This window comes from Bidens hawaiensis, unplaced genomic scaffold (genome assembly GCF_021521415.1).
Source record: "Bidens hawaiensis isolate Kalapana, Puna unplaced genomic scaffold, B.hawaiensis_p1.1 tig00005179_1, whole genome shotgun sequence".
In the NCBI taxonomy this organism is placed as follows: domain Eukaryota; kingdom Viridiplantae; phylum Streptophyta; class Magnoliopsida; order Asterales; family Asteraceae; genus Bidens; species Bidens hawaiensis.
Genome location: NW_027491332.1, coordinates 248,738 through 275,236, shown reverse-complemented (window position 1 = coordinate 275,236; position 26,499 = coordinate 248,738). Strand labels below are relative to the sequence as shown.

At 31.7% G+C, this 26,499-nt stretch overlaps 4 protein-coding genes and 1 pseudogene across 5 annotated transcripts; 3 read left to right on the top strand and 2 right to left on the bottom strand.

Annotated features, from left to right (window-relative positions):
- The first annotated feature begins 712 nt into the window (after positions 1-712).
- Positions 713-3,733, top strand: LOC143629262 (putative methyltransferase PMT23; annotated as a pseudogene). The gene is made up of 8 exons (XR_013152920.1): positions 713-1,178; positions 1,773-1,922; positions 2,038-2,308; positions 2,411-2,521; positions 2,639-2,801; positions 2,936-3,175; positions 3,259-3,453; positions 3,538-3,733. The product of XR_013152920.1 is annotated as a putative methyltransferase PMT23 (transcript).
- Positions 3,734-3,794: 61 nt separating this feature from the next.
- Positions 3,795-5,802, bottom strand: LOC143629234 (uncharacterized). The gene is made up of 4 exons (XM_077098558.1): positions 5,798-5,802; positions 5,311-5,622; positions 4,337-4,790; positions 3,795-4,260 (listed from the first exon to the last, which is right to left on the bottom strand). Exons 1-4 carry the CDS (start codon positions 5,800-5,802, stop codon positions 3,859-3,861), a joined length of 1,173 nt encoding a protein of 390 aa, XP_076954673.1. The 3' UTR covers positions 3,795-3,858.
- Positions 5,803-6,535: 733 nt separating this feature from the next.
- Positions 6,536-7,063, top strand: LOC143629233 (non-classical arabinogalactan protein 30-like). The gene has a single exon (XM_077098557.1). It carries the CDS (start codon positions 6,536-6,538, stop codon positions 7,061-7,063), a length of 528 nt encoding a protein of 175 aa, XP_076954672.1.
- A 954-nt stretch (positions 7,064-8,017) lies between these two features.
- Positions 8,018-12,714, bottom strand: LOC143629189 (uncharacterized). The gene is made up of 6 exons (XM_077098530.1): positions 12,597-12,714; positions 12,335-12,479; positions 10,583-10,740; positions 10,301-10,385; positions 9,120-10,207; positions 8,018-8,587 (listed from the first exon to the last, which is right to left on the bottom strand). The coding sequence occupies exons 1-5, from the start codon at positions 12,683-12,685 to the stop codon at positions 9,131-9,133; spliced, it is 1,554 nt and encodes a 517-aa protein (XP_076954645.1). The 5' UTR covers positions 12,686-12,714; the 3' UTR covers positions 8,018-8,587; positions 9,120-9,130.
- Positions 8,373-8,928, top strand: LOC143629232 (non-classical arabinogalactan protein 30-like). Its single transcript, XM_077098555.1, has one exon. The coding sequence runs from the start codon at positions 8,373-8,375 to the stop codon at positions 8,904-8,906; it is 534 nt and encodes a 177-aa protein (XP_076954670.1). The 3' UTR covers positions 8,907-8,928.
- Positions 12,715-26,499: the final 13,785 nt, after the last annotated feature.

Sequence of the window (26,499 nt, the reverse complement as noted above, 5' to 3'; positions counted from 1 at the left end):
GTGATAGTGATTTGGTCCGGATAGGGCCATATTGTAACTGGGTATGATACCGTCTGGTTCAGAAGGAGGCCATTATGAGCCCCGCGAGAATCTAGTACCTCATTTGTCAACCATGATGGTATTTCACACCAAACTTCATAAATTAACCTGTACATGATTCTACTCCTTGTATATCTATATACATACTTGTAAATACATATGCATTTTTATACGTGACTGGGGCACATACATGCTTTTGGTTTGCAGTTAGCATGATGCATAGTCGTGCTTGAGCTAACTTTTCTCTATTATTCAATGTGTTTTAGCTCATTTATCATTGGTAGCCTAAATACTCTCAAATTCACAAATATGCTGATTAAGGGTCTAATCCTTTTTTTAACTTATCATTCTCGATGAGGTTTACCGCACCATTCCATACTACTTAGACATGTGGGTATTGCCTAAGGAGTACTAAACAGCTTAGGGGATCACCATCTTTAATAGCATATGAGTGTCTTTGATACTATCCATAATATTATATCATTCAAATCTCCTCAAGGCCCTAATATTATCAATCTTCACCTACACTTCAACTGTATTTTAAACCCCATCGGCTCTCTTTACCGCGGCCTCACTTTCAACTCTTCACTTCCCATTCCGATCCATCGATAATTATACCCGTGGTGTTTACATCGAAACAGAAGGCCGATATCCTTCAAACAGAAAACAAACTGCGCCGCATAATAATAGTAATAACAATAATGGCAGTTTCCGTTCCCAATCTCTTCAAACAACGTCGATATCCTTTCATCGCAATGCTCATCTTCCTAGTCATCTTCGTCGCCTTCAATTCGCAACCACCGGTTCGTTACCAGCTCCCTCAACCGTCTTCTCATCCTCCGGTTATTAAAATCGAACCGGAAACAATTCGTAATAAAACTGAAGTTGAAATAGTTAATGATCATACAGATGATAGTGATAGTGATAGCAGTTTAGTGTACGAATGGGAGGTGTGTAGAGGCTCTGTGGCTGTGGATTACATACCGTGTTTGGATAATAAGAAGGCGATCAAGTCGTTGAGGTCTAGGAGGCATATGGAGCATAGAGAGCGGTATTGTCCGAAACCTAATCCAAGGTGTTTGGTTCCGCTGCCTGAGGGGTATAAAGTGCCGGTTCCTTGGCCGAAAAGTAGGGATCTGGTGAGATTGCTACTCTGGTAAGGTTTGTTTCGGCTTGTAAACGAACCTAATGTTTAGTTAACAGTTCGTGAACTGTTTGACAGGAAGTCCGTTTATTTAATAAATGAATGACTTTATGTTGGAATAAACAATCTAGGACTTTATTTTTATAATCATACCATGCATTGGAAGACTAGTTAACTTAAATTAAGAGCTGTGGGCTATGTGTGTTTGGTAGAGTAAAATTTGACCAACAGTTTGCACATTTTTTAAAACCATTTTTAAGTATAGGAAAACGTGCGATAGGTCAAAACAAGTTCGGGTTAAAAAAGTATATTTTTCTCATTTCAATAAAAACTAGTGTTTACATCGATACAGAAGGCAAACAGGCAGCAAACTGCGCCGCTAGCCCTTTATGGATAGCAAAACTAAATCGTTTAAGAATAACATTCATAGAACGTGGGGTCATAACATTACTATTGCCATGCCTTGTTTTTAGATGTAAAATTGCTGTGTTTTTCATTAAAGATGTTCATTTGTTTGGAAAATGTTTCACAAGATTAATATTCTTTTTATTAATTTTCATAAATTTAATCATGCACTTGTAATTTACAGATATGGTTTAACAATGTCCCACACCTTAAGCTTGTTGAATACAAGAAAGAACAAAACTGGGTGAAAAGATCTGGTAATTATCTTCTTTTTCCTGGAGGAGGTACTCAGTTTAAAGAGGGAGTTAATCATTACATCCAATACATAGAAAAGGTAGTAATTGCTACATTTGGTTATTAATAATAACTTATTATATTCTCATCAAAGATGCAGTTTGTTACATTTTACCACTTGCTTGTGTTTATAATCTTGTTTATTAATATTCTAGAATCTACCAAAAATCGGTTGGGGAAAGCGCACACGGGTGATTCTTGATGTCGGTTGTGGTGTTGCTAGCTTTGGTGGCTATTTACTTGACAAAAATGTTATAACAATGTCATTTGCTCCAAAAGATGAACATGAAGCTCAAATACAGTTTGCATTAGAAAGAGGAATTCCCACCACTCTCTCGGTTATTGGAACTCAAAGACTAACGTTTCCAGATAACGCGTTTGATTTGATTCACTGTGCGCGATGCAGGGTTCACTGGGATGGATATGGTACCAGTACTAAACTTTTAATATTAATGTTACACTTAATGTTATCAATTCTAGACTTTTGTAGCCTTTATTATAAATTCTATATTATAATTGAATTTTCAGGTGGAAAACCGTTATTGGAGTTAAACAGAGTTCTAAGGCCTGGTGGCGTTTTTATCTGGTCGGCTACACCGGTGTACCGTGATGATGAAAGGGATAAAAAAGTGTGGGAATGTATGGTGTCATCTTTAGTTAAAGTTCCCTTCAATATATCATAATAATATTATGATTAATATTATGATAATATCAATCATTTGTCTATTTGGTTAAACTTTTGTCTGTTTCTTGCAGCAATGGTAGTTTTAACCAAATCTATTTGCTGGAAGGTAGTGGCTAAAAGTTGACTCGTCTGGTATCGGGCTGGTTATATACGAGAAGCCTCTAACTTCTTCGTGTTACAAATCACGTAAAGAAAATAATCATGTGATGAAAATATCCGGCCCAAAACTTCATGGTAGATGAAACATGTTTGTACTATAATACTATTTCAGCAGAACCATTATAATAATAATAATAATAATAATAATAATAATAATAATAATAATAATAATCATAATAATAATAATAACCGTTTTCATGTTGGTTTAGGTATACACTACTTGATGGCTGCATTTCTGCAATTCCAGAAACAAATACATGGCCTGCACCTTGGCCTCAAAGGCTCAAAAGTAAACCTTTAACTCTTTCAACCAATCTGGAGGCTGAACGGGCTTTTCATGAAGATAGTAAACACTGGTCTGAACTTGTAAGAAATGTCTACATGAGCGGCCTTGGTGTAAACTGGTCAAATGTGAGGAATGTAATGGATATGAATGCTGGTTATGGCGGGTTAGTTATTTCAACTTATTTACTGTATAACTATTGTTTCTGTTAATGGACCCGATGTCTAGAACGTTCAAATTTCTATTCAGGTTCGCTGCTGCTTTGACGGATCTACCCCTATGGGTGGTGAATATTGTTCCTGTTAACGGGCCCGATACTTTACCTGTAATATATGACCGAGGGCTGATTGGTATTTACCATGACTGGTGCGAATCACTTAGTACCTACCCTAGAACTTATGATCTTCTGCATTTCAGCTTCCTTTTTGGCAACCTAACCCAAAGGTATAATCTCTATAAAATATTTTTTATATTCATGTTACATAGTTTTTGCTATAACTTCTGAACTTACATATAATAATTTTGCAGGTGTGACATGTTGGACAGTGTAGTTGAAATGGACCGCATATTACGACCAGGTGGAGTTGTGATAGTGGAAGATAGCTTAGACATGTTAAACAAGTTAAAACATATTTTTCGGTCGCTTCATTGGTCAACTAGCTTACATCATCAACGATTCCTCGTTGGTCAGAAAGGTTTTTGGCGTCCGGTAACCAAAATGTAAACAAAAATGTATAATTTAATATCATGTAATGTTAAACCATAATGCTTAAAAAGAAAAACATAAATGGAACCACCTTTTTATTTATTTATATGAAATATGTCAAATTTTACCAACAATATACTGTATCAAGAAATAGGTTGATTGAGGAGAAAATTTGTTATATTTTCATTCTTCATTGTTTGAGCAACTTGTAAAGGTGTTGCTCCTCTGTGACACTTAGCATTCAAGTTTGCTCCTCTGCTAATCAGCACCTCGACCGTGTCCTTGCAGCCGCCAACCACCGCCAAATGTAGTGGTGTGTGGCCCTCAGCGTCCACGCATTCCACATCGCAGCCGAACTCAACCAATAACATCACTGCGTCTTTGTGGCCTTTTATGGCTGCCATATGAATAGCTGTCAAACCATACTGATCTCGAAAATCCACGCCTGCGTCTCGTTCTAGCAGAGATTCAAGTCGTAGTAGATCTCCACGTCGTGCAGCATTCAACACGTCTTCCCCTCGTTCGAGGATTTCGACAATTTCGTTCTGCATTGTTACCGCAATATCATTAAGCTATTGAATCAAGTAGGTGTGTATAATAGTTAATAGTATATCCACTTACGTATCCTTCATTGCGGGCAACATCTATGGCAGAACGATGGCGATCATCAGCAACGATCAAAGGATCAGCTCCCAGATCAATCAACACTTTCACCATCCGACGGTTACCTTTCGCTGTCACTCTATACAATGCAGTACAACCGTCATTTCGCTTCGCATCCACATTAGCACCTGCACCCGCTAACAGCCTAGCACACCTCTCATACCCTTTGCTTGCTGCCAAATACAACGGTGTCCGTCCATCTTTATCCTTGCAATCCAACATCCAATGTTTTCCCATTTTAATCAATCTCGAAACCTCATCCGTCTGATCAAACGCTACCACCACGTGTAACTCCGACCACCCTTTCTCCGCCCACCTAGATTCTTCTACCTCTTCTATGATGCCACTTGTTGACTCCACTTTTAACCCGCCCCCCAGTAGTAGACTCAACATGTCAACCGAGTTATCCAACCTATTAGACACAATGCAATTAAAACAATGATAAGAGGCAGTAACATGTAAATATGAGTTTAGTTTATAAGCCCACAGTATAATGAAACAAAAAAAAACTGATTTTGAAACCGAAATAACCAGAACTAAACAAAAACTGACAGTTTTTATATGTTTTCGTAAAAACCGAATTTTCGGTTCGGTTTTGCAGGGTATCGAAACTGAAAAAACCGAACCGAATCAAACTTATGGATTTTGAATCTTGATTTTGAATTTTAAGTAGTTTACAGTAATTTAATAAATAGTGTAACCATACATTTTATGCCAAATGTTAAGTAATAATTAACTATTAATTAACATAAAGATTCAGACCGAATTTCATTATTTCAGCCCAATTTTGTTGGCCCAAAAATTTTAATAAACCGGAACCGAACCTAAACCAAAACCAAAAAACCGAATCCCCGAACTTTTGGTTTTGGCTCGGTCTAAGCCCAAAACCAACCCTGCACTCATCATTTACACACACTTACGAGTTGAACTACCTCTTCACCACACGGTACAGCGACTCAGCTTCCCGAGTCGACAACTCAGTTAAAGTCGTCCTACTAAACTTAACCATACTCCTCACCGCATCACAGTCACCATTATTCACCGCATGCCGAAGCAAAAACGGACCAACGAATGCCACTTTCAGCTTAATATCATGTGTCCACTCAGTTATAGCATCAGGGTCAGTCAACTCACCCGATCCAACCCGAACTGTACGAATTAAAAACCGGTCAGTGGTAGAGCGAGGGAAACACGAAGGAACTTGCGGTTGCGGTTTAAGGATTATCTGGACTGTGGTTTGGGTACTGTAGTTTTAAATTTGCAATTTTCGTTCGTGTGGTTTTATTCCACTTGCAATTAAACCCGAATTCACTAATCTCGTTAAGTCTGGTCGTTAAATCCATAAGTGTGCCATTCACGTGAGGGGGCTTACAAATTAGGGCTCCGGTTTATTTGGGATGAAAAAGGACAAAATTGCACCTCATGTGAGGGGGCACATTGATGGGTTTAACTACCAGACTTAACATGGTTAATGAATTCGGGTTTAATTGCAAGTTAAATGAAACCACATGGACGAAAAACGCAAATTTGAAACTACTTGACTCAAACCGCATATTTGAACAAACCACAGGAAAGAAAACCGCAGTTTACTCTTATATATATGAATTATGATAGTATGAAATAATTTAGTTAATCAATTGCTAAATTGTTTGTTTCGACCCATTTAATTAAACAGGTCGACAATCAATTTGTTTACTATCTAACATGTTTATTACAACCCTCCAACTTGTTTCAAACTAATACCCATTTAGTTAAATAGGTTAAGGTTAAGCATGTATGTCCAATTAACCTGGCACAATTAACACCCCAAATGGAACCTATATATCTCACCTTCTATAGATACTTATCTTATAATCATGACAAATATATATGTCACCTAAAAACAAAATTTAGGGAAATAGATGTTATCTTAAAGTAGATTAAACAAAACAAAAGCCATAAGCAATGGTGTTCACGTAGTGTTGACTCTAATGAAACAACATTAAATTAAAATTTAATTTCAAATTCAATTCACAACTTCACATAGTAGCCACCACGTTTATACCAACTGCATAACTAAAAAAAACTATATATAATGCAACAATCCTCAATCATATTATTCATCCTCAAAACAACTTCCATTTTATTTGCCTTCAAGTCATACAACATCCTTAAAATATGGCAAACAACCAATTCATCATCATCATATCCATCCTCCTCCCATTAGCCTTTCTAGCATCCGCCACCGCCCATGAGGCACTCGCTAAACAAAACAAAACCGCCACCGCTGTGGTGGAAGGAAAAGTCTATTGCCAAAGTTGCAAATACTTTGGATCATGGTCTCTCAACGACGCCGAGCCAATCCCAGATGCAAAAGTTAGTGTCATATGCAAAAACCACAAGAAACGCGTGAGCTACTATAACGCGTTTGAGACCGATAAAAATGGGTACTTTTATGCAGAACTCAAAGATTTTAAGATGACCCATTATATATTGGACCATCCTCTTCATGCTTGCCATGTGAAACTGGTGTCATCTCCTTTACAATCATGCAATCTTTTGTCAAATGTTAACAATGGTATCAATGGCTCTCCTTTAAGATATGAGAACAAGGTGGTGTTTGGAAAGAATTATGAAGCAGTTGTGTATGCATCTGGACCGTTGGCTTTTCGCCCTACTAATTGTGATCCTGAAACCACTCACTAAACTTGATGTTGTTTTGAAGTGTTTGATTTCATGACTGTTGTAACTTTTTGTATTTGAATGTATCTTGTTAGACGAAATATATATATATATAAATTATCTTCTAAGAGTTGGTTAATAGTTGCCTTACACTATTCTAGTTGTGTTACTAACTAAATATTGTTCTAGTAAAATATGAAACAAACATTAATATAATATGTAGAGTTTAGCAAACTTTAAAATGACTGGTTTACAAGAATACTATCACTACACTTTAGAAGTTTTGATGGCATTTTTTTGAACTAGCATAGTAGTGTCTTTTCTATCATGTTTTATAGGTATCCCATAATCGTATCCATAACGTGCTTGATTACTCATTACCGTCGGGTGGTTAAAAGTTACACATCCCATTACCCGAAACCTGGTTTTAAACTCATCCCTAATTTGTAAAATCAAATACTTGAAATAAAATTCAAACAATTCTTCATAGTTAATAACTTTAAGTTTCTAGAAATTTAAACATATTGTATATATTCGGTTTTGATGTGGTAGACGTGTACAATATCAGTTTCAGGTAACAGACGGTACTAGCTAGCACCTAGCACATAACACCATTAACTCAAATCCAAGAACAAAAATATAATTTATGTCACGTATCTAAATATTATTAAAACCTGCAATTTATTTTTTTATTGGATAGTATTGATAATCTCTTTGGTTAACAAATCTAGTATAGTTGTATTGAATACTGAAAGGCTTATCTAAAATAATAAGTTAAAGTATAACTGATTTTGAGTTCATGAATTAAATACGTTATTTTTTAATAAGCAATTAAGCATCTAAAGTTAATTGTCTAAATTAGATATGATTCTATTATTTGTTTTGAAAAAAATCAACCATACAATATATAAAACATATGATAAGTGCCATTCACGTCTTCAATCTTCAATAATATTAACCACTACGGGAGGATAAAACTAACATAACATAATTCGTTACAAATAATATTATAAATCGATAAATGTGTCTTTCTAAGTTTGTTTAATCTGTTAAAAGAGTATGTTGCACCTACTAAATGATTGAATGTTAGTCCTGTGATCTTGTCTCTTAATCATGTTATTATTTTTAATATAAAAAACCTTACAAGTATCTTAAAGCATGAAAATTAATTTAATTTTGATTTAAATTCAATTCCACAACTTACATAGTAGCTACCACGTCTCTCAATCCAAAATCCACCTCTTTTTTTTTTCTTTTAATCATGTCAACAAACTATATAAGCCCCAATACTCATCATGCCACAAACAAGTATCAAACAACAATAATAAGAAAAATGGCAAACAATCAATTTATCACCATTCTCCTCACACTAGCCCTCCTAGCAGTAGTAGCCACCGTCACCGCCACCGCACATGAGGTACCTGCTAAACAAGACAAAACCGCCACCGTTGTGGTGGAAGGAAAAGTGTATTGCCAGAGTTGTAAATACTTTGGATCATGGTCTCTCACCGACGCCGAGCCAATCCCAGCTGCCAAAGTTAGTGTTATCTGCAAAAACCACAAGAAACGAGTGAGCTATTATAACGCGTTTGAAACCGATAAAAATGGCTACTTTTATGCAGAACTCAAAGATTTCAAGATGACACATTATTTATTAGACCATCCTCTGCATTCTTGCCATGTGAAACTGGTGTCATCTCCTTTACAATCATGCAATCTTTTGTCAAATGTGAACAATGGTATCAATGGCTCTCCTTTAAGATATGAGAACAAAGTGTTGTATGGAAAGAATTACGAAGCAGTTGTGTATGCATCTGGACCGTTGGCTTTTCGTCCTACTAATTGTGATCCAGACATGACTCACTAAACTTCATAATGTTGTATTCGAGTTTATTCTATATCTATCATGCTATACTTGGTGAATTAGCAGTTATTTACTTAACATTGTTTGTACTAAACAGCTATCAAATATGAAACTAAAGTTATCAAGTGGTGTTTAATGATTAGATTCAGATAGCGTTGTGTGTTTTGACAATATGATAAAAAATTGAGAAATAACAGAACATATTAAAGCACTTACAATATATATCTTTAAAAGTCCAATGGCATTGCAAACATCTTATTAATATCATCCATGGCCTGCTTTGTGCAAACGGTTTGCTCAAACAAATCGTCATCTTTTCTTGAAGATGAACTACTCGGCTTGCAAATCTTTTCTTGAACCTGATCGCTTTCATCATCCGGAAGTATCAAAAACGAGCTGGAACTTTGTTTGGCCTCAAATGGTTTCTCCTGCTTTCTTGGTCTTCTTTGCCTCACAAACTCCATCGGTTTTCCAAACATACTATTAATGTCATCCATGGCTTCCTTTAAGTTCACTGTGGGCTCCACTAGTCCATGATGACACACATTTTCCACCTTTGGCTCGTCTGATATCGTGGACCCCACGAACCGATACACAACTGTATCTTCTCTAAACTTCGGCGGCGGGGCCCTCTTGGAACATTCTAGAGAAACATCCTTAGGATTTGGAAAAACAAATGCACCTTTTGCAATGTCTGAATCCTTTTTGTGGTCAAATTTGTCTTTCTTACTATTGTTGATATCTTCATCTTCATCATCACAATATATTTGAAATGGTTCCTCTATGGGTCGGTTTTTATTTGACCGGTCAACCATGGCATCTGAGTCGTTATCATTAAACACCTTGAAGTCGTTTGCTTTGCTTTTATTTGAGTTGAACTTTTGAAAAGGTTCCTCCACGGGTCGGTTTGCATTTGATCGGTCAACCATGTCATCTGAGTCATCATCATTAAAAACCTTGAAGTCGTTTGATTTGCTTTTATTTGAGTGCTTCTGAAACGATTCTGGGCCTAAAGGAGCCCGAAACATGCTGTTTATTGCTTCCATGGCTTCTTTAGTGTTGATAGTGGGCTCCACGAGCCCATGGTGGCGTGCATCTTCAGCGGTTGACTTTCCAACAATGGCGGTTTTTGCAAATCGAACCACCACCGTGTTTTCACCAGCTGGTTCTTCAAGTTCACCTCCACTGCTTTGTGAGATTACTCTTTTGTCCTCCGGTTTTCTCGGTTTAACTTGTGTTGGAGGTAAACTATCCTTCTGTAAGCTTCTTGCTGAAGGGTTTCTAGTGCTTCGCCCTTCGTGGCGCTGCATGACATTAGCATGCGATTAGATAATGAAGGGCATTTTGGACATTAAGTAGAAACAAAAACTTAAACTGTAAAGTTTATAAAAACCAACCTGAATTCTTTTGTTTTTGTGTTTTTCCCATCTTAGAAGAAACTGATCAAATGATTTTTGAAGCTCATCTGCAGGCTCTGCAAGACTGACATCAGCACTAGTTAGTATAGCCTTAACATTCAGGATCATTTGTATGCGTGTTTTAGTAACGATTATCGAATAATCAGAATTAGATAATCAACAGTAACAGCATATTAGATCAACTCTTAATAAAACAAACTGATTATTCAAAAATAAGTATTTGACAACTAAATTATCAGATAATCAAAACCAGAAACTTACTTTTGCACCCCTAAATAGTACATCTTCTCAGCTTCATTGAACTTTTTCATCTTCTCATAATAGAGAGCATAAGCCTGATAAAACAATGACCTTTTGTTCCCAATATGATTCGCCTTCATATGCTCCAGAACAGCACCGGGATCATCAACATAATCCAACTACACATAAACAAAAAAAACATAAACCACAACTTTTAAAACCCTAATCATTTGGTTATACATAGGGCTGTAACCAAACCAAACATTCGACAAACCGTTTGACGGGAAGTTTGTTTGTGTTCGTCCGTTTAATAAACAAACGAACATGAACATAGAATTCCTCTCAATTACCTAAATGAACAAACTCGAACATAGGCCATCTTCGTTCAATTGTGTTCGTTTACGTCCTTAAATGTTTGTTCGTTAAAGGTGAATAATATTTCTTATGACTTTTCTAGTCTTATCATATAAATTTATACAAAATTATTAACTATAAAACAAAAACGATACGAGTATCATGTGATTGATTTATATGTAAATTAACATATAAATATGAATGTTAAAAAAAACACCAACACAAACTTGGCAGTCAGACCGAACCGTTGACACTGAGCCATTCTCGTTCATTTGTGTTCGTAGACCGTTCACGAACAAGCTCATTTCCTTAATAAACAAACACTAACAAGAACAATAAATTCCGTCCATTTGCTCGGTTCAATTCATTTACATCCCTAAATTTATCTTATGTGATTAACTTGTATGTGAATTAACATAAGAATACTCATCATCATCGTACTCAGTATATCCCACTAATAGCAAAGCTATGGTAGGGTCTGAGGAGGGTAAGATATAGACAGCCTTACCTCTACCCCAAAGGGATAGAGAGGCTGCTTCCGGTGAGACCCCCGGCTCGATAGTGGTTTTGCATCAAGCCTTGGACATAAGGCACATAGCACTCAATCATCGGAACACCAGTTGATCGGTGCATGTACCCTTGTCTTTCGGCTATCAACGCCACCACATGATGCCTGATTAACCTTCCGCCACTTTTAACGTTATTTTCACGAGGTTAGTAAAATAACATCAAAATTAGTGCAATTTCACTTTTGCCCACCCGAGGGTTCACACATACATACATTATATGCGCGCACCGCAAGCAGGGCGTTAACATAAGAATACTGAAAGTTAAAAAACACCAACACAAACTTGCTAGTCAGACTGAATTCGTTAACATTGATCAATCTCTCAGTTAGCCAAATCAAATAAAACATTGTGTGCATTCATTTGTGTCTGCTCGTAAACCGTTCATTTCCTTATTAAACGAGCACGAACGATAAATTACATCCATTTAGGTTTTCGTAAACCATTCACATGTCCGATAAAAGCTTAACGAACAAACACAAACCCTAGCAATACATATTAAAAAACACTCCAAAATCAAAGTAAACAAAAGAAACTACCACTACCAGTTTCATCCAAACCCGAAGGTACCGAATATCCACACAAACTTGATAATCGGACGGAACCATTGACACTGACAATTCTCGGTTAGCCAATCTAATTATAAACATTGTTTGTGTTCGTGAACCGTTCAGGAAAAAAATGATTTCCTTAAAGAATAAACACGAACAAGAAATTTCATTCGCTTATCTGACAAAAGCTTAACGGACGACAAGACCTTGTCTGGTTCGTTTACATCCCTAAATTCATCTAACTCTACACAAATTAAAATCTCCAAAATCAAAGTAAACAAAAGGAACTAATCAAATGTTACCAGTTTCGTCCAAACGCGAAGGTACCGAATATCGTTGCGGTAACGAGTGTCGGTTTCGAAAGACTGAACACATTTCTGAAGGAAGCGAGGAAGCTTCTGGTTGAGTAGCTGAGGGGGTAATGAATCAGTCATCTTCCTAATTCCTCTGTAATAATAATAAAGTAGTTATTAAACCAATCAATCAAATCAAATTAATAGAATGTGTTTATTTTATTTAGGTTTAAATAATTTGTGATGAAAACTGTGGAATGAATATTAATACCTGAGCCAAGGGAGAAGAGGATCTTGGCCGGTGTAGGTTTTGACGTCGGAGATTAGTGATGAGAAGACGTTGTCAGTGGTGTTTGACATTGTTGGATTTCAAATCAAGTGTGTGTGTCTGGGTAAGTGAGACCAAAATATTTGAATTTGATACAGGGGATTATTATTATTATTATTATTATTATTATTATTATTATTACTATTACTATTATTATTATTATTAGTATTACTAGTTTGAGGGCTCGTGTATTACACGAATAATTAATGAAAAATTTAAAATTTAACCATTAAATAAAATACATTTAACAAATTGATCATATATTGTTAATACAACTACAATTAACATTAAAATTACATAAATTAGATAACTAAGATTACACAAATATGTTACAAATAAGTAAAAACTTCCTTTTACACTATATTTGTGATTGTATTAGTAGGTATACATTGTTTATCAAAAATCAAAATCTTTAGTCCATGTCTGCTTCTAACTCTTAATAAGATAACATATAGGTCTGTTTATAACTCTTGATATAGTGGGTATTGTTGTACGTGTGACAAAAAAGTTACTCCAAATACATACCAACTCTAGATAAATGATAATATATCCATGAAACTATTAAAAAAATATTCATACACATAAAATATCATCGTTTTTAATCAATTAATATTATATCATTTGAGAACACCTGCTCATGTTTATCAAAAAAAAAACACAATTATCCCAAAAATTATTACCAACACTTTGATGTTATAATCATCCTTAGAATCTTTAGAATTTGAAATTGATTGATCATGATAAATTTGTTGTCATTAATATTCCGTGTATGAAAATATTTTAATTGATTTTATATTTTACAATCTAACTATACTATTAAAGCAATAAGCTTTATGTCAAAATCCCCCATTCCTATTGGTTGTTCACTAGAGTTTCCATGTATATCAATAGCTTCTCCATTTTTCATCTTAATTAAATAAATCAATAATATTTTAAAATAAGATTAATAAATTCTCTTAAAGTATTATCTTTCATCTTTCATTTAATGTTTAATTTTGAATTTGAATTTTGAATCTTTTTAATTATGTTTCTACTTAATAATTATAATTAATAATTAATTACGATTTATTTATTATGTATACTATAAGTATAAATATGTTTTGAAACTAATTTTATGCTATTATTTTTTATTAATGATTTATTTTATTCACACTCTCTGTTTCTCTCAGCAGGTTTATTGGTTTTTAGATAATATATAATTTAGATAATTAATATATATTTCATCAATAGAATTCAATATAGACCGGTTTTTGACCGGTTTGTACCATTATCGTAAAATTTAGGAAAGAATCACCCCTTTGGTTAATGAAATTGTATAATTACGAAATTTCTAAAATTAATTAACTATTGTAGCTTATTTGATTATTTGATTAAGTATATGATTTAGCATCATTGATTTTTACTATAATTATGGATGATCAGTCAATCAGTTAACTAATCATTATTTTACATAAATTTTACATAAATATAAAATTAGAACTAATAAATTTTACATAAATATAAAATTGCAACCAAATATATTAATATCAATTACAATATTTAAATTATTAATGGCTCAATTGATTAAGTAATTTATTAATCATCCTTAAGATTTACTATAAATACAAATGTTGACCTGTTTTTTAGGTTATTAAATAATATTATATTTATAATAATCTAAATTTGGAACATTACATTTTAGTAAATTCAAAATTTGAAAATCCATTAATCCTAATTCCTTACTTATCGTTCTTACTTTAAGTTTTTTTAAATTTTTTGAAATTCCCTGATTATTTGTTTCTAATCAATTCCATATATACCTTCCTTCTATAATTTAGTCAACCATAATTCAATCCGTATAAATAGTTAAGTTTCATACGGTAATTCTTACACCTTTCAAACTCTCTTTAGCAAACACCATTGATTGTCGGTTAATTTGTATATGTTTTAGTTCGTTTATTATTTAGTTTTAACTGTTTATTCTAGAACTATCAATACTTCATACGTGTATTATTGGATTTCAGGTCATAGGCGTTAAAGTACTTATTATGGACCTGTTATGACACGAAATGAAGACCCGAGATGTCCAGCACACGAAACGATAACATTTGTTGAAGATTGGCTGTAGCAGAACCCATCGCGGTACGCGATGGGTGTGTTGAGGGTCCCATCGCATACCGCGATGGGACTTAAATGAAAACGTTGACTTATGGTCAATCGCAGTACGCAATGGGCCATAGAAGACCCCCGTCGCGTGCCGCGACGGGAGTGCAGACGGGATTTTGAGTTTATATCTTTATTTTCATCAACAACAAACCCTAACTTCCTTTGTGGCGACCAAGAGGCGATTCCAGCAGTCCAAGAAGGCGATTTTCATCATTCTAGCTCGTGTCAAGACCCTACATATGATCCATATCATCCATATTGAAGATTCGTTGATGTCTCGGCTCGGCTAATCTCATAGAATCGCACCCGGGATGTATAGTTTGTAACCATTTACAGTTTTTCTCATGTGATTAAGAATACTTATGTTTTGTTATTGAAAGATTGATATATGATTATTGATGTTTAGTATTTATGTGTGTTCGGTCGGTTTAGGTTTACGTTGGTCTGAACGATCTGTTACCAGTTGCTAGATAATTAGTCATATAACTGTTTGGTTAGATTGAATACGATAAAACGTGTAATTACCCTTAACCGAGTCACACTGGCAAGGACTGTTTGATAACCAGTGCCGTGTGTAAAGTAATTGTTGGCGTCTAAGGTTTTGTCTAGTTAATCAGTTTTCAGTTAATCGTTAATAATAAATCTGTTAGGTTGCATGAGATACTGTTTGGTTGCTTACTTGAATTCCCGGGTGTGATTTGCTTGTTTAACTGTTTACAACTCGCTTGTTCGTTCGTTGCTTAGTACTCTTAATTTAAACTATTGTTTGTGTGATCAGCACTAAATCTGTTACTTCATAATCTTGAAAGTGTTTACACGAATTGCATTAACCACATACTCCTTGTGATACGATACCCTACTTGCTCTAACTATTTAGAATAATTAGGTTTTTGATTGACTCAAACGACGGTCATCAACCATTAGTTTTGTGTCTAAGGTTTTTATTTTGTGTTGTTTTTATATCGTCCATTTTTGTATTCTTTTTTTGGTTTAAAAGTGTTATTGTTCCTAAATGAATTTTTTTTTTTTGAATTTTTCACCTCTAGAAAGAAGATCTCAATTTTTGAATTAGTAATTTATATTTCTACATTAATAAGTTTAATTCCGTATTTAAATATAGTCTAGATTTAAATATAGTATAGATTTAATTTGTGAACATTACATTTCAGTAATTGAAATTTTTAAAAATAATTAATCCTAATTCCCTAATTTTCGTCATTATTTTAAGTTAATTGAGTTTCTCTAATTTTTTGTTTCTAACTACAATAGGAAATTCGTGTATAAATACCTAACATTCATACGGTAATTCTTACACTAACAAATCCCTAACCATTTTAATCTCTCTCTCTCTGCTTATTCCTCAACCGTCTCCAATATTCCGGTAATTGCCAATTTTGTTATACGTTTTTCCGGTAAGGTTCTATTGTTTCCGATAAGATTTCCGGTAATGTTTTATATTTATTTTAATTGCTATATAATTTTTTTATAATCTCTTTAGGTTGTAAATCAAAATCTAAGATTGAATTAATATGTTGAAGTTATTACGGTTTTCCGGTAAGTTTTTATATTTATTTTAATTTTTATATTACTTTGTTATAATATCTTTAGATTCTATATCAAAATCCAAGATTAAACTGATAATTTTCCGTTTTTGTTTGTATTTATATTAATATTTATATGATTTTTTCTTATAATCTGTTTAGGTTATATATCAAAATCGAAGATTCAATGGAGATCTTCACTATTTCGTTTTTCCGGCAACGCGATTCAAATTTTCCGGTTGTAAGTTATGACATCAATTTTACATTTTTTCACATGATTCAAATCTTCCATAATTTGTAATATATTTATTATTGATATTAATATTAATATTTAATTTTATCATTTCAGGTTATTGTCCCCAACCTGGTATAGCTAATTTCATGGATTGAGAATTGTTTGATAAGATGTATTTTATTTTTGTTTAATATTGATTTATATTTATGTTAGTATTAATGTATTTATTTACTTTTCACAAATTATGTAATTTAATTAATTATATAATCCCGAAATGAAATTTAGGTGATTATTCTATAATACATTAAATTATCTATAGTAAGTAATCAATCTTATATTGTTGTTGGTCAAAGTCCAATTATATTGAATAGGTTTAAATAACATTTACATATTTGATTATATTGAATATATTTAAATAACAAGAATTTGAATAAATTAACGATTTGACTCAATTTGACCATTTATATTGAATAGGTTTAAATAAAATTTACATATTTAAACATAATTTTCATTCCTAATTTGACTACTTTTTTTCAACCCTTTTTATTTTTTTGAAAACCATCCATAAATATAAACTCATTTCATAATTATTCAATATGCATGCATTAAATAAAAAAAATATTAGTTTCTTCTAAATATTTCAAGCTATTGTGAATTTAATGTCAATTTCAACTAAATTCCTTAAGTGAATAATAAAAATTATTTATTTGAACCATTTTGAAATTCGAATTCTTGACCACTTACAAAAATAGGTTATATAGTAATAATCCTATTTTGAAATTCGAATTCTTGACCACTTACAAAAATAGGTTATATAGTTAATAATTCGATGCTCATGTACAATATATAATCCTTAATACATTTGACCAATTTAATATGTCTTTATTATAATTTTTTAATTACCGTGTTTTAATTAAGGTAACCAATAAATTATTATTGTTAATTAATTAATGTATTTACTTTTTTGTAAATATTCTTATAATACGTGTTTTAGTTAGGTTAGGTGATATAATGTTTTAAACACGATTAATTACAATATAATTAAAATTGATATCTTTAAATCTACACCATATTTCAAGCTAGAGCATAAAATTAGTAATGTACAATAATAAGTTAGTATTTGATATTTATTACCATTAATATAATTAATCATATCAATTAAACGAATTTTGGTAATTGGTATGAATTGTCAATTCCCATACATCTAAAATTAGACCCAGTTAACCATAACATAAATAATTAAGCCTAGCATATAACTTTGTTTAGCTTTATAAAAAAATAATGTATACTAACTAAGCCTATATATTAAATAATTTTTACTAGAGACGGGATATGAAATTGAAAATTTTAATTAAGTCAACTAATTAAAAATAAATGTATAAACTAACTTCAAAGGATATTTATTATACGGGATATGATACAATTAATTAAGCCAGTGTATATACTATATTTCTTTATTAAAATGATGTTTACTAAAGAATGGATAATTTACTTTATGATAAATCATTTAATAGTTTTCTTAATTTACTTTATGATAGTCATTTATCAAAATTAATTACTTTCTATAATAAAAATGGTGAGACTAACCTTTTCTAATATCATTAAATATCCCAAAATTCAAAATCATTTGAATAACCGGATTAAAATCACATTCAATTACCAAAACCACATATCATTCAATTTATCATAATTATGCAAAATCATCAGTTTATGAATTAATTGTAATTAAAATATTTAATTATTCTCTATATAAATGGGAAAATGTGTTGACTTTTTTTATTTTTTATATTTAATTTATGTATTATGTTTACTTAAATTTATATCATTGACTTTTGTAGGAATTATTAAAAGCTTTTTTGAGGCAGTTTTATGGTGATGACGCCCCATGTGGAGGTATAATGATTAGGAGGAATAATACTATTATACAATAGTAAGCTTCAATTACTACTAAATATTTAAGAACCACTAAAAGTTATTTTATTCACCTTTTGTATGTATTAAAAAATGAATACATTATTAGTATCTTACTAATGGAAAAGAAGATATCAAAAGGCTATATAAACTATCATCTCATGCTCAATCTCTAATCGAGTGTTAGGTAAAAACCTCAATTTATTTGGTGTTTGTTGTATAAGGTTTTTTACTTAATTTATCGAATAAACTATTTTTTTAGTATACTTACATATCAAGAGCTTGACAGTGGAATTTGACTACAAGGTAATTTCTTACTTTATATTCATCAATTACGTAGTTAATTTAATTTTGACCTTTAAATTGATTAATTACTAATTAGTTATTTAATATTTCTTCCATGATGGTTTAGATATAACACTGCTCATTTATTGGAATTCCAAAACAACATTAAGGTGCTTACAAATTGCATATATATTTATACTGAGGGCCAAATATCTTATTTACCTTATCATTACTATACAATTTAATATTTTCATTATTAAATTTGAAACCTTTTTTACATTATAGTAATTAGTAAGTCCTCCTAAGATGATACCGTTGTGGTTGATTTCATTTTGCAAAAATAAGATGGAGAAAATGTTAATGGCCAAGTGCATGACTTTTGGGGAGGAAAATAAATAGAATGGTTGCATATGAACAAGATTTAGGTAAAGTCTATTAAACTCATTTCTAAAGAGTACTATATAAAAAGAAAGTTCTGTTTCTCTAATATATTAAACTACTTTCCAGCCAAGATCATTGGCGAATTTGATTTTTTATTATCAATATATCATATGTCGTAGATACTTGTCTTCATGGATATAAAGATTATTAATACAGATTAAAAAATAAAACCAATATTTTAAGATTTATACATACTGTTGGGCTTAATGAGAACTACTAAATATTTTCGAGGACGAGAAATATTGTCGTTTGAAATTATATGTGTTTGTTAGACGATTTCTATATTTCCACCCGTGGCGCCCACGAGACAATAACCTAGTTAAATATTGTATAATCAAGCAACATAAAAACCGAAAATTAAACTATAACAAAATGATTTGTTTCATTCATATGAACATAATTGTCCGGAAAATGACAAATACATACTAACCTTATAACCATGTTCAAATAATAGTGATTATTCTCTGTTAGAAGAATTTTAATAGATTTAAAGTTGCATAAAGTGAAGGTAGTGATTCTTATATATAATAGTTGGAAGTAGGACTGTCACTTTTACCCGTAACCTGAAACCCAACCCAAGAAAACCCGTACTCGAACCCAAGCTAACCCGACCCGAGAAACTCGAGCCCAAGAAAATACTAACCCGAACCTAAACCGAAGTAATTCGGGTTGGTTCTTGGGTAAGAATTCTAGGTTTCGGGTCAACAAAAATAAACTTTTAGTTTTTAAATCATATATATTTTTAGGTATTAAAGGCTAAGCCTTAGTCGCTGGCGTTATCAAAAATTTGTCCAAGTTAATTGTTCTCATTCCACATATAATGAATCGATTGTTTATTTTTTATTATTTAGAATATAAATCATAATAAACACTTTAATTATGTACTAACCAACATGTAACACTAACATAACCTCAATTCGTTGTATTTGTAAAAAAATAAAATTAATAAGGTAATATAATATAGGAATTATGTAAATAACTGATGAAAACGATATTCTAGGTTTCAGTATCTTAAATGATTTTTGGAAAAGAAAATAATGGAATGGGATTGAACCAAATTTTTTGGTTTAAAAATTTTTTGGTTTAAAATATCAAATGCTTTTAATTAAGTAATTAATCTTATAAGACATATTAAATTAAATATATTTGAATGTATAGAAAAAGTATAAATCAAGTCATAAAAGATATGTTTCTGAAGCATTTTGGTCCGAGTTATGAAAAAAAATATTGAAAACTAAATATTGATCTTCTTATTGCTAAAACCCTTTATACTACACAAAAAAGTCATATAAATAGATGACAGATAGTTCATAGAGTAAATCGTTATACATAAAGATTATAATTATATTATTCAACCTCAATGATTTAATGCTAAACACCAAGATAGATATGTATAATAGGTATTCTCCATCTTTGTAATATTTATACAAAATGTTTGTAGAAAATTAAGAAAATACACATTTCATGAGTTCAAATGCATATGAGAAAATTTTAAATCCAAATTTGAAACCAATCTTATATAAAAAATTATGCACTGCTGTTTGAATCCACGCTTAAAAACAATTTGTAGTTTACCATACAAATCCAAATTCCTCGACAATAATGCACCTTTAATTTTTTAATTTGCAATTACTTGTGACTTTTAAATTTTATTTTAACAGATCTGCAACTTCAATTTTAATATTTCCTTATTTCACCATTAAAGTTAATGAATAAATCAGTTAGTATTTACATTTAGTAAACATAAACTTGGATTCATATATTGAAATGACTTAAAAATAAGAACCGTATATAAAAATTTATTGAAAAATGATGAGGAGAGATATGAGCTTGACAAGTGGCAAAAATTGTAGTCTTTTATTAGAATAGATAGATTATTATTATTATTATTATTATTATTATTATTATTATTATTGTGTCACTGTTTTCTTAAACAAGTTTGGTCCTTGTAATTTAAGGATGTTACAAATTTAGTTGGTAGTTTCGTATGTGAATTGTAGGTTCTGTTTCTAAACAACTTTTATCGTGTCTTATCGTGTATAATTGATATTAACAGGTTCATGTTCAAGTTTGGGATACGGGCACATGATCAGTTTTCGTGCCGTGTACATGTATACATGTTTCGTGTTCGTGTTATCGTGTACGGGTATATGTCAGCCCTAGATGTGATTGCGATGTCTTGAACAATAAAATACCAAATCTAGTGAAAAAGTATATGATTATTTTGTATGGAGATAAGAGCATCTACTACAACGGGTGCCTTTTTGGTTTGTTGAATTCTACATTGAATCAAGTGGACAAGGGAGAAGCAAATGTGTTGATGTGGAGGACGTCTCACATCTACATGTGGCGTTCATAACGAAAGTTAGCATAAGCGGATGATGAGTGTGAGTCTTCTTCTCACAAATATTATATAAAAATATATGTATATTATATGATCTTCACACACCACCCATATGGTGATTTTACAAGCCTATACGACTCATATTATATGAGTCGTATAGGTCACACGTGACTGACAGGTGTACAGAGGAACACAAAAACATCTTTTTGCAGCCTATACGTCCCATATAGGCCCTGCCCTATAAAGCCCGTATAGAGTTATACGAGGCACCAGTCACAAAAAATGACAACTTCCGACACAAACTGACACGGATCAGGTTCTATACGACTTGCATAGGCCGATACAAACCGTTTGGATGAAAATGGTGCGTGAAGATCCAATATAATGTATGAAGATCCTATGGCATATTGTATTTATAGTTTTAATAATTTTAAAGAGGGTTTGTGGAGATTTGTTGATATAGTAAAAGTGTAGTTTTTAAAGGAAATTTGGAATCTAAGGTGAAATTGATGTGAGGGTTTGTGAATTGTTAAGGGTTTGTTGTTGAGATACTTTAAATACGAAGTGTTTTTTTTAAATATATTGAGATATTTCACTGTTAAATATGTATTCCACACCATTAGTAACATTCACTCTTTCTTCTTATTGTATGATAAAACTAAAAATGTGATCCACTTTGTTCAAACTATGTAGTTGTTCTATTCTCACTTGGATTTTGTTCTATCATATAGTGATCGCTGGAATATATGCGTGGTAATTTCGTCTTATAAGTAGCCAAAACATAATGTGTCATTTCACTCGTATCTTCGACTGCTATGGAAGAAATATAACTTTAATAATTGTATTCGACTTTCTTTTCACAAAATAAGTTTTAAACAGAAAAGTGTTACCCCGTCATCCACCCAGCTCGACCACCTCTAACATGGCATTTTGTTTATTGTTTCTTGACTAGCAATAATAAATGAATTAAGTTTTAGTAAAACATGAATGTTTGTAATTCTTGAGAGGAGTTGGATACTTGGATTTAGATCTCTGGTATGCTTTGCTATTGGGTTTGAAATTGCTGGTGGTGTTATATTTCCATGGATATTTATTATTTAACATATTAAGAGGCCCAAATTCACAGTTGGGCTTGAGAAGAGGGCTGGGCCCAGTGTAAGACTAAAATGAAAGTTTTGAAAATTAATTCAAAGTTTTATTTTATCTATACTATCTATACATACTATTAAAGTATGACACAATTTTCACATGGCACCATTCTAGGGTGTCCACAGAGGATGCCACCTCACCTCCATGTCATCCATTTCCTTACTTAATCATTCCAACTCAACAATTAAACCACATTTAACCCATTAACCCATATTAGCTTAATTTCTCGCGGGTCTTCATTATCCATTAACCCATTAACCCGTAAATTCAAATACTGTATTTAAGTCTAAATTCTTCTGCTTACACTTTTCAAACCCTGATGGCCGCTCTTAGCCTCTTATTTCTGCTTAATATTTCCGATCCAAGGTAAACTACAATAAATTAATTTCCGGCAACCTTATTATTTTTTCCGGTTATTCTTTCTTATAAGTTTTATATGTTTATTTTCAGATATAACTGATTTCAAAAAAATCAGTTTAGGTTGGTGACATGATACACGGTCATGAAGGTGATATGTGGACGTTTTAAGTTTTTCCGGTAAGTGTTGCCGGTTTATTTTTCCTATCATGTTTATAACGATGATTTTTTTATATTTGTTTCAAAACTTCATTTAACTTTGTTAATTAATCAAAATATGAACTTTCATGCTTAATAGAAGTTTCTTTCTCTTTTCCGGTATACCATGGTCATTCTTACAATACCGTTTTTCCGGTAACACCTTTTAAATTTTCCTTCTTTTTAATTATTATATATATATTAATTATCTAATTTATTATTTCAGGATATTGTTCGACTCATCTATACTAATATCGCTTTTCCGGTATACCATGGTCATTATGACAATATCGTTTTCCCGGTAACAGCTTTTTAATTTTTTGTTTTTTAATTATTGTTTAAAAGTCCATAATATAATTATTAATTTTCATTTTTATTATTTTAGGTTATTGTTCGACTCATCTATACTATTATCGCTTTTCCGGTATACCATGGCTATTCTGACAATATCGTTTTTCCGGTAACACGTTTTAAATTTTCCGTTTTATAATTATTTTTTAAAAGTCCACAATATAATGATTAATTCTCATTTTTATTATTTCAGGTTGTTGTTCGACTCATCTATACTAATATCACTATTGATGAAGACTGAAGTATTTGTATTTTTATTAAACATTCATGTATAGATTTAATTTATTCATGTATTACAATATTTCAATTTCATATATCATAGTTAAAAGTTAATAGTATTTGTTTTTGTTTTTGATAATAAATCACACCATTAACTATTTCATTAATTCTAATTATTTAGTATGACTTTCCTAATTTGTGGACATAAGCGAATTCGATTTTATACGTTGATTTTCCTCAATTAATTATTTCCTAATTTTTGTCACTACCATCTATAATAAAATTCTAATTATAGAATTTAAACCCTAATAAAATAATATTATACATTGACTTTCCTCAATTAAGTATTTCCTAATTTGTAATTATAACGAAATAAAAATTAAATTAAAATTAAGTTAAAATTATTACTCTTTTTTCAAATTTAATCTATAAATCTATAAATAATAAATTCCATAATTCAAATCATAATAATTTATTTAAAATTAAATGTTCTTAATCTATAAATAATAATACATAATACGGACTAACAACTTTACCAATTATAAATAAGTAAATCAGGTTATAGAATGTATCTATTGTATCTCTATACATTTTTGGTATATGATTTGAATTATAATTTTAATTTATAATAAATATGAATATTAATTGTTTGACTAACAGGTTTCCTTTGTATTCTCTTAATATACCGTCAAAAATGAATTGTTTCCTATTTAACATGTTTCTTTTTTTGTTTCTAACTAACAATTCAAGGACATTAAGGGTATGTTTGGCATGAAGCTTTTAGGAGCTTTTAGGAGCTACAAGCTTCAAGCTTTTAAGAAAAAGCTCATACTCAATTAAAAGCTCTGTTTGGTTCAAGGAGCTTGAAGCTTTTAAGTCAGAAGAAAAAGCTTAAAGCTTAAAGCTTCTACTAGTAGCGTTTAGAAAGAGCTACAAGCTTTTAGTATGATAATTTACTTAAATAACCTTCCAAAATAAATACATTTACTATTATTGATTTTAGTTATGCCCATTTTAGTAATTCTATACGTTTTATTAAAAGCTCCAGCTACTCTGCCAAACATCTAAATATATCTAAAGAGCTACAGCTAACAGCTACCAGCTACAGCTTCTGTTGGTGCATGTTTTGTAACAGATGATCTTTTGTGTTTGTTAGAATTGAGAGCAACGGTCAAAGGGGAGTCTGTTGGTGCATGTTTTGTGACCGTCGCTATGCAATTCTGTTCAGCGTTGTGGAAGTACGAAGTTAGAGCAACTTCGCCAAACAAACACACGAATGGAATAAACACATCTGCAGATCTTTTCATAATAACCGAAACACTTACAAACCAAACATGAAAACAAATGACGGCCGACCCGAGGTGAGCTCTACCTCGGGTCGTCCCACACGACTCTCTCTCTCGGTTTCTCTCTAGCTACTTGAACTTAACACACAAAACTCTTAATTTCTGAATGCTCAAACCTAAACAAGACAAACATATATATATATAAACTTCGCGGGCTTGGGCCTGTAGGCGAAGTTGTTACAACTTCGCCTATGGCGAAGTTGTTCTAACTTCGCCTATGGCATAAGTTGTTACAACTTCGCTTATGGCGAAGTTGTTACAACTTCGCCTATGGCGAAGTTGCTCTAACTTCGTACTTCCACAACGCTGAACAGAATTGCATAGCGACGGTCACAAAACATGCACCAACAGCTTCCAGCTAACAGCCAACAGCTTCCAGCTATAGCTACCAGCTAGTTTTGCCAAACATACCCTAATTCCTAAAATCAATTCCACGAAACATCATAAGTTAGTCAAAACTGATTCAAATTACATTAATTCTGGTTCTAAATGTTTAAACTTATATTATTCTATGCAATTCAAATTTTACATATTATTTAATATATTTTATTTGATTTAAACAATATATGTGAAATCAAGTTTAAATTTAGTCCAAAACACATTAGTCAAAATAATAATGTCCTTGGAATTGTTATATCATGTCAAGAATTATATTTTCCCATTATTCGAAATCCTTTCTATTTATATTCAATTTAACATAAATAACTCAATAATTTACACTATATATTCGTTCAGTTTTTAAGCTTTCTAATCACCTAGAACAATTATAACCTCCATTGTTTTTCTTCATACAAGTTAATGTCAGTTTTCTTTTAATATTTTTTGAATTATCTTTCACATTTTTCATTCATTATACGTTACTAATTCATTGTGTTCTTATTTCTTAAGGTCAATGGAGTCCCAGAAGTTTACTATGTTACACGAGATTGATGTTCTTAGATCTACTCCTTCTACCATTAAGGTAAAAGTGTTGAAGGTTTGGAGTGTCAAGGATAACATTAAACCTAATGAAGATTTCTTGATTGAGATGGTTTTTATGGATGAATCGGTAATGTTTAGTTTTACCATTTATGTTTATTATTTTTTGTCCCTTTTGTTATTATTTCATAATTTGTTGTTTGATTTTTTAAAAATCCAGGGTAACCGAATGCAGTCTACAGTATTTTATTTACATTTTAGTAATTAATAATAAATACACCTGAGTGTGTTCGGTGTTATTTATATTTTAAGACTTCATTTTGGTGGTGTTTTTGAAGACTTTATAGTTCGGTTTTGATTTTATTTACATACATTTCTTATTTATGATGGTGGTTTTTAATTTCTT